The following is a 9,286-nucleotide window of genomic DNA, read 5'->3' as shown; positions in this document are numbered from 1 at the left end:
CCCCCCCAACAAATTTGTAGATGGCTATCAAATCCCCTCTCAGCCTTCTCCTACAGAGGCTGAAAAGATCCAGGTCCCTCAACCTCTCCTCACAGGACCTATCCTACAGGCCCCTAATCATATAAGTGGCCCTCCTCTGGATCCGCTGAAGGTTATCCACATCCTTCTTGAAGTGCAGCGCCCAAAACTGACTGCAGTAGTCCAGCTGTGGCCTTACCAGTGCCTCATAGGGGGAAGTATCACCCCCCAGACCTGTTTGCAATGCACCTATCAATGCATGATAAGAGTACAGTTAGCTCTATTGATCATTTTGTCACATTGGCGACTCACATTCACCTGAGTCAACTATGACTCTGAGATCCCTTTCTGTTGCTGTGCTGCTTAGAAAGTCATCCCCCAATCTTTGTGTGTGTTGATGATTCCTTCTCTTGAGGTGCAGTACTCTGCACTTATCCTTGTTAAACTGCATCTTATTTTGGTCTGCCCACTTTTTCAGCTTGTCCAAATCCACCTGAATCCACACCCTGCCCTCTACTGTCTGCTTTGCCCCGTAATTTGGTGTCATCTGCAAACTTGAACAGTGTGTTCACTACACCCTTGTCCAAATCAGATGAAGATGTTGAACAGCACTGACCCAAGGACTGAGCTCTAGGGAACACCACTGCCCACATCCTTGCAGGTTGCTACTGACCCATCCACCACCACTCTCTGGGTGCGTCCCATCAGGCAATTTGCCACCCACCTACCTGACTGTATAATTATTATCTAAGTCAGAGCCACTCAGGATTTTTTTTTAAATGAGAATGGGATGTGACACTGTATCAAGAGCTTTTTTAAAATCCAAGGATATGACATCCACCTCGATTCCCACATCTAAGCAGTTTGGGACCTGGTTGTAAAAAGAAACAAGGTTTGTCAGAAAGGATCTACCCACCATGAATCCATGCTGGTTGCCTTTCAGCATTACTTTTCCTGCTAGACTCTCACAAACGTATTCCTTAATCGTTTTTTCATCTCTGTGCATGACAGCAGATATCCAAGTTTGAAAACATTGGTCAGTTTAAGTAATCTTCCTTGCTGTCATTAGCAGAGGCACTCAGGCCAAAACTATCATTTTTGAGATGGAGTTGTCCTCATCTTTGAAAGTCACTGTCCTTTGGTCCAAAATTCATTAACCCTTAGGACATGCTGCAAAACCCAATTTTTAAACAGTTAAAAAAAAATGGAGGGACAAGTTCTTTGTATAGTAGTTTTACTCACTGTCTAACAGAAAGCAACAGCCTTGGTTCTTTTCAAACTGGCAAGCAGCTTTTGATTTACAGGAGGGCACATGTAGTTTAGGATAGGCATCAGATTTATAAAATATTTTATAGCTCAAAATTTGTCCTTAAACCCTTTGTAGATCAGCACTGATCTACCATATTGAGATGCTTTAAACTAAACAATGCTGTTAAGTTTAGCTGTTACTCTAATAGAGAAATAGATTTTGTTAAAGTAAACATTTGTATGGGCCTATCTATATTTTTATGGCATTTGAAAGTTGTGCATTTAATAGTTCCACTATGAATAGCTTGCACAATACAGAAACATGACGTGATTTTCTCTGCCAACCGTGACCATATGCTTCAGTAAGTTAATCATTTTTCAACAAGCATTCAGCTTCTAGTAGCAAAACAAGATCTACTCGTTAAAAATAAACAAACAAACAAACCATCTACACCACAAACCTAAGTTAGTGTTAAGCTGCAGTACACCATAATGAAATTACAGTTAAAGATTCTATAGGAAACCAATGGAGACAAGAGAGGAAACAACACTAGCCTACAGAACAGTGACAAGCATGAAGTGTTTTTTAAAAGCTATGTCTCCACTGGTTTGTGTTTTGAGCATAATAAAACTGAACAAAGAAAATCTTAAGCGTTTATAAAATGCAAGTTACTCCCCAAAAGTTCATCATTTAATACAATAAAAGTCTTTGTCTGTCTGTCTGTAATGCTTTTGGGCAACTGTGCATGCGCTGCCAAGAGGGCAGGCGGTGATTGGCTGCACAGCCCCAAGTTCAAGCTGCTTCTGGGGAAGTTTGTGGTGGCATTGAACACACCCCAGCTGAATGAGCAGTGGGGCTTCCCCACACCTCCCTGCCTGAGGGCAAAGGGTGGGGAAGGGAATCATGCTAGCGGCACCCCCCTGCCCCGATGCCCCCCTAGAACAGCCAGCTGGGAGGGGAAGGCAGACACAGGCTAGGAGAATATGGAGTGGCAGGGGAGGGTGAGTAGAGTGGGGCCAGACCTGGAGCAGGTGGGGGCGGGGGGGGCAGGGAGAGTGGAAACACACACAACAGGGGTAAGTGGAGTCAGGCTGGACCCGGAGCAGCAGTAGGGGGGAGTGGGGGCAGGGAGGCGAGGTACAGTGGGGCCAGGCCCAGCAAGGGGGGGGCCAAGATATGGTGGGCTGGGAAGATATAGCAGGCCTGACCTGAAATGGTGGGGGGTGGACTGACACTGGACCGGTAATGGCAGGGGGTGGGTGGAGCAGGGCACAGGCCCAGACCAAGAGCAGCTGCAGGGGCTGGACACAGAGCAGCAAGGGGGAGGGTGGGTAGAGCAGCCCCAGACCTGGAAGCAGACCTCAGACAAAATGTTTTAAGTGGAGGACTGACTGTACTGACATGGCCAAACAGGGAGTTAAAGGTTAGTTTGTAACTATTACTATATTTTCACCCCGAGAGAAGTTTAACATTAACCCCTCATTTCCCCTTAATGCCTAAAACCCCTGTAGTTTAACCTTCAGTAGTTATGTCATTGACCAATATAGTTGTAGCAGTCAACAGAGCAGTTTAATTTAATGTCTGGGTATGTTGACAAGAATATGCAGTACCCCGAGTACAGAAGCACGTTTGATAGGTCAGAAAGATTCGGACAACTTAACATGTACAGCACGAATCTAAAATTGTCAAGAATTACGAGTCAACTCTGGTTCCTAAACAGCAGGTTCTGTTATGCTATGGGGTGAAAATGGAAGCTTCTCTGCAGAAAAACAGACAATTTTCTATATTATCTAAGATTTGGCTTCAAGATAAATATTTACTTTTCTTTAAAAAGTCACAATAAGAAATTTTCCATTTTACATATTTTATTATATGCCAAAATTTACTAAATATGGGAGCTTGCTTGTATATGAGTTACTCAAAAACGTGTTTAGGTAAAGATTTTATTAGTAATCTGACTTCAGACTTTTGTTTTTAGGTCCGTTCAGTTCAAACAAGCTGCAGAGATAATTAATGTTGTGTACAAGCAGTAACTGAGAAGAGCTGCAAAGTTCAAGGAGTTTTCAAACATTACAGTTCATAGACCTCAAATCAGTAAACATAATACAAAATAGAGAAATCACAAATAAAAGCAGTCACAATATAAAATAGCAGCTCCACATAGCCTTTTCAAGTTTTAATTTTATTCAGAAAGTGTCACTTAGGTTCAGTTTGCCTCATTCTTTGAAGCCTCATCAAAATTTTCAACAAGATCTAGAAAGAGAAGAAATGTTGAAATAGTATTACAAGTCTCTCAGCACTTTCACACCAAATCTAGAGACAATATTGAAGAATTTTGTAATTTTAGCATTTACAAACTTTCAATATAAACTATATAACCTAATATGGCTTTATAAAAATATCTTTGACTTATCTACTTCAACATTTAATACAACTGCCAATGTCATTTGCTTCGTTAGAAGTTATACTTTCTAAGCTACAATTAAGTATGTTCATATTTGTGTGATGGGGACCAGAGGGAACATAGTTTCTTCCCCTCTCAATTAAAAGTGACTCTTATCTCATCCATAAGAAAATAGTATTTGCAGTTTTACAAAAGAGAAATGAAATAGAAGCTCAAACTAATGGTCCATCTAGTTTTACACGCTGTTTGATGGCAGTGAGTACCAGATGCTTGGAGGAAGGTGTGAGAAATTCCACTGCAGACAACTATGAAATAATTTGTCCACAAGAAATTTCTAACAGCAAGAGACTACCTGATCTCCAAAAGGCATGCAGATTTATATTTTTCATACAAGAACATGAAAAACAATGTACTCACATTATGTAACATTTATTTTAAATCCAACTGATTTTTAGTTTCAGTGCTATGTTACATTGCACAGGCTCCACATTTTATAGGAAGACTCATCCTTTCCCCTCACTTTCCATTTTGAATTTGTCCTTACCTGGAACTTCATCATCATCATCTTCACCAGTCGCAAGTGGTGCTTTTCCATCCACAGCTATAATTACAAGAAATAAGCTTAAATATACTACATTTTACAAAAAGCTTTAGTACAAAAAGGTATTTTGTAATGGAAAGCCAAAACTGTAATCTGGAATTACATATTAAAAATATGTATTTTTTAAATCAGGAAAGAGCCCAAATTTAATCAAACAATTTTGTAAAGTAAGACACTACACTTCTGTTGGAAACTTGAAAGTGTTACATTCTTCTGCTACTCATCACATCCATTAGTAGAGAATTAGCACATCAAGAAACAAAAAAAACCTCTTATATCTCAATGTAATCAACCCTGCACTGCACATTAAGCTACCTGTACTGTCAGATAAAATGACTTATCCAGACAAATGCTGGTATTTCACCCATACTTATTAAGCACCAGTTTAACCAACTCTATTTAGTGACTCTCCATGATCACCCCATTTCCAAACATTAATAAAATAAGGAAGTAATCTTTTACCACCCCTTCCTACATATGGTAGAAATATTTAGGTTGAAATAGATTTCCGCTGGAGGCGATTCAAGCACCTACTTTGAACACCTTCAAGAGACATCTGGATGTTTATCTTGCTGGGATCCTATGATCCCTGCTGACTTCCTACCCCCTGGGGCAGGGTGTTGGACTCGATGATCTTCCGAGGTCCCTTCCAGTCCTAATGTCTATGAAATCTATTTTCCTACCCAGCATGATTACACTATGTCCCAGCATACTAGCCCTCGCTTAATCTAGTTACCACACATAACAGTGAAGATGCAGCAGCACAGTTTTTATAGTATCCTAGCAAGAGTGCAACAACACTTAGAGTTTATAATTTAGTTGCTAGCACATTCCAAAATTCATGATACTGTATCTTCACTGGTGTAACCTAAACTGTTGTAAACTAAACTAGCACAGGTATGTCAACACATGCTACAGCTACACCATAAGGAGCCTGAATCATGTGTATACAGGAAAGTGATGTCCTCAAATCAGCCAATCAAACCTTCCCCAATCTTCACAAATGCTGAGAGCAGGCAGATGTCAAAGTCAGGCCAAAATTACTAGATCAGGACTCTGGGAAAGCAAGAATGAATTCAAGTCTCATTCCTCTGGATACAAACACCAGGAACATACTGCTGCTACCCTTCTTTCTGGTTAGACCAGCAGAAGGCTGTTAGTTTTATTTTAAAACTTCAAGAACAGGAAAGCCATAACTAGTTTCACCTGCTGGAAAACAATGATGCTAATAAACCTTCCCCCTCATTCTCCATACTGTCCATAAGTGCCCTAACTACTGCACAGGGAAAGGCTAGGGTTAACAGAGGCACCCTCCTCCTATTTCTAAAGATGAACCAAAAAAGGAGCAGGAACAGGAAGATCCTGCAACTTGTCATTTCTCCTCTCCTCCAAGCCCTGCCCTGTTACCCAGCAACATGTATGCGTGATTATAGGGATGGGGTGGGGGAAGGGGGGTGGAAGCAACCAAAATGCTTCCTTTTTTTCTACTCACCTCTGCACACATGGCAATAGTGGCACCAATCTTAGCACCTTTCCACATTACATCAGAACTTCAGGATAGCTAATAATGCCACTTGCCGCACCCCTTATCACATTAATCAAAGAATTTGTAAACTGAAACCCTGACCTCGCTACTTCTCACCAATTCTGCTTCCTCACCTTATGGCTACTGAAAATCCTTCCCCAGACACCCGCAAGCCTTACTGGAGCTTGCAAGCACAGCTCCAGAAGAGGCTTAAGTGAGCCAATCCAGTTTGAGGCTAAATACATCTTTTCTAGACAACTTAAAGTACCAAAATTTAACAAGTGTGTGCAATTAAGTTACCTATCCTAATACCTTAAATTTTCCATTAGTTTAATTTTCTAGAATTTGCCCAAATGTAATGCAGGTTAACAGATGTGTATACTCTTCTATTTTGACAGGATCCATGCTGGAAATACACGTGCAACCAGGATCTAAGAATCAAGTTTTTAAACTACACTTGTTTAAGTAAGAGAGTTTTGCAATGTATGGGTGGAACACTGAACTTTTCCTGAAGCTCACTGCAGTGATGAACATAAGCTACAAAGCAGCTTACAACAAACAGCAGGTTGAGGTTGCTACTTACGTTGCTTAGGTAAAGCCTCTGCCAATCTCCTCAAGCTAGTCAAACTGTCAGCTCCAAGCTGGTTTAAGATGCTAGGAAGCATTTCTGTGAGCTGCTTTGTCTCAGCATGGCCTGTAATAGTGAAAGTGTTAGCAGCCAGAGATGCCTGAACTTTAGGGTTGTTGAAGTGGATGACTGTCCCCTGGTTGGTAAACATATTAACCTGCAAAGGGAAAAAAAAAAAAGAGTCAGTTATTTAAACAATAATTGTGTAATTCCTATTACAGCCAAAACCATTGCTTGAGCTCTAATTTAATGACGGCTTACTTTCCACCTGTATAGTAGAAATAACAAAATAGGTTTCTACACAAGAAAAAAAAAAAAGATTTAATAAAGCAGTTACCTCTTCAATACCAGAGATGTTGTTGACTCCCAGTTTCTTTAAAGAGAACTGAAGTTTCTTGTCATCTGCTGTAGCTGTTCTATGGACAACCTTCTTCTTTCTGCGAGCAGTACCCTTTGGGAAAGAGCACATGCTCCATTTACAGAACTGTTTTAATATAACTAAGGACCTTTTAATTTTACACATCATTCACTGGACAATCACTGTGTGAAGTTATATAACCAAGAAATTGGTACAGTTGGCTCAAAATTCCCAGTTTTGTGCCCGTGGTGTTAAGTAAACATTTTGCCAAGTTTCTGAGCCTTACTAAGCATACTTTTTTCCTAAGAAAGTTCACTGACTTTCCATAAAACACTTATTTCTTAAAAATGAAGGGGGAAAAAAAGATTCTTTACTTGGACTTAATCCAACTTCTGATACAGTCCACACAACTTTAAGGAACTCATTGTAGTGAAATCCACTATAAAATATAGGGTGCAAAAAAAATTTCCTTAAGTTAAGGACACTCTGTAACTCTGCTTGCACCACCAGCTTTCTACAAACACAAAAATGTTGATTTCTGGCAAGATGCAGTTATTTGGCAGGGCTGTAGCCATTTTCTTCCCCAAGGCAGAAGAACAGATGCACTTCATGAAGCAAAATGGCTTCAGTGACCTTCAATGTAAGGAGATATTAGAATGTCCCCAAATACATCAAAATCTAGGTTCTCACTGTCTGGAACTGGCAGAAGGCAAGGTAGATATGCACATTTATAGACTAAGATGTGCAAAAGATCAGAGTGTAAGTCAGCGGTGGACAGGATGCGGCCCGCCAGGCCATTCTATCTGGCCTGCGGGACCCCTAAAAAAATTTTTAGAAAATTCATATTTATCTGCCCCGGCTGCCTGTCATGAGGCCCTCGATGGCTTGCCAAAACTCATGCACAGCCCTCCACCCAAAATAACTGTTCACCCCTGGTATAAGGAGAGAAAAATCAGAATACAAGAGAAGTGGAGAGGGAGAAAGACCACACACACACATCCCATACTTAGTTTGCATGGATAGCAACTGCTTTTACCTTTAAGGAACTGAAGCTTGTTAATGCAAACTCCACAAAACATGTCCCAGCATGACCAATCTCTATGTTTGGACTCCACCTCTCCATTAAGAATGACTGGCTGCTGTTGGCCATATACAAGATATGAAAGATGCATCTGACTACTTCACTTAAAGATAATCGCTGCCATTTAGCAATAACTCTGAAAACTATATCCTACTATGTGTAATTTGCAAAGTGATACAGTAATCCTATATTTCATAACCCAAATGGATTACTTTGCCTGAATTAGATCCAAACTGAAATACTGACAAGCCAGCCTTACAAAACAGTCAGAAACGTTTTCCACCCCAGAAAGTTACTACTATCATTTTCTGTAAGGAAAGAAAATTGACTTTTCTTCATGAGTAGACCAACGCTGGTCTCAAATGATTTTATGCTTCTGTATTAAAGTACTTCTAGTAGCACTGGAATCCAAAGTCCAGTCTACTTTAAAGTCAGAAAAAAGGAAGTTCATTTATTAAAAGTGTTGCTACTCTTAAGACCCATAGGAAGGCTAAACTGGAATATCTCCAAATACATTCTAAACTCCACTGCTTTTAATGAAATTCATGAAGCATGCCACAATTTCTGTTTACTAGGAGCAAGCCCAATGTGTGCATTTAAACAACTGATTTACAGATATCTGCAATCAGTACAATTACATCTGGTATACCTGCAATAGCTATGTAACTAAATGCCTCATCCAAACAATATAGCAATATGCAGTTGAACAAGTTTTTCTACATACTTGTGAATAAGCTATGATCTGCAAAAATTAAAACCACACACATGCCACATAACCACTCTACACAGCCTGTGGTTTTTTTAAGTTTGCTTGGCCCTATAATAAAAAATTTTAAGCCACTTTCAGAGAAAATAAGAGATGCCTTAAAAAAAGTCTGTACATCTAATCCCTCTACCCAGGACCTCTTAAGCATCTCTCAGTAACATTTCATAGAAGCAGGACATTCCCCTGATTTAGGGTGGTTGATCTGTGTTGTGTCAGGGTTAATGATAGTTTTATGTAGAGTTTAGATTACGGATTGCATAGGATGGTTTGGATAGGGATGATCCTGCCTCAGGCCCCCTAGGGGGTTCCTAGATCCCTGGAGGTCCCTGCCAGCCTTACTTCTCTATGATACCCTACCAGTATTAATTTTACACAGATTTAAGTAGGTCCTTCCCAACAACCCTATTTTATAAAGTATGTATGTATAAGAGCTGCACATCTCCATTCATGTAATATTCAATTCTAAATGTTTATTTAAAAGCAAATCAAAATGGTGTAAAATAAATGGAGCCAACAGTTAACAACAGTCCAGGTTTAGGTAGGGAAAAAATGTGTCTATTGTTTTCATTTGGACTTTACTGTAGAAAAAAATGGAGAGGGTCTTCCTCAGAAGCAGGCCCTGCAGCTCCTTGCAGTAACATTGGGGGGGGGGGGGG

The 9,286-nt window shown here is 40.2% G+C and overlaps 1 protein-coding gene across 1 annotated transcript in view; it reads right to left on the bottom strand.

The window, feature by feature from the left end:
• Positions 1 to 3,194: 3,194 nt before the first annotated feature.
• BTF3 (basic transcription factor 3) overlaps positions 3,195 to 9,286 on the bottom strand; it is a 6,700-nt gene continuing 608 nt past the window's right edge. Inside the window, exons 2-5 of the mRNA XM_019517676.1 lie at positions 6,763 to 6,876; positions 6,381 to 6,582; positions 4,216 to 4,272; positions 3,195 to 3,520 (exon numbers count right to left, since the gene is read on the bottom strand). Coding sequence (XP_019373221.1) covers positions 3,474 to 3,520; positions 4,216 to 4,272; positions 6,381 to 6,582; positions 6,763 to 6,876 — 420 coding nt within the window. The 3' untranslated portion in view covers positions 3,195 to 3,473. The remainder of the gene's footprint in view (positions 3,521 to 4,215; positions 4,273 to 6,380; positions 6,583 to 6,762; positions 6,877 to 9,286) is intronic.

Source organism: Gavialis gangeticus, unplaced genomic scaffold, assembly GCF_001723915.1.
Source record: "Gavialis gangeticus isolate Ggan-Ray unplaced genomic scaffold, GavGan_comp1, whole genome shotgun sequence".
Classification (NCBI taxonomy): domain Eukaryota; kingdom Metazoa; phylum Chordata; order Crocodylia; family Gavialidae; genus Gavialis; species Gavialis gangeticus.
Note: the sequence above shows the minus strand (reverse complement) of the source record. Positions and strands in the feature narration are given on the sequence as shown.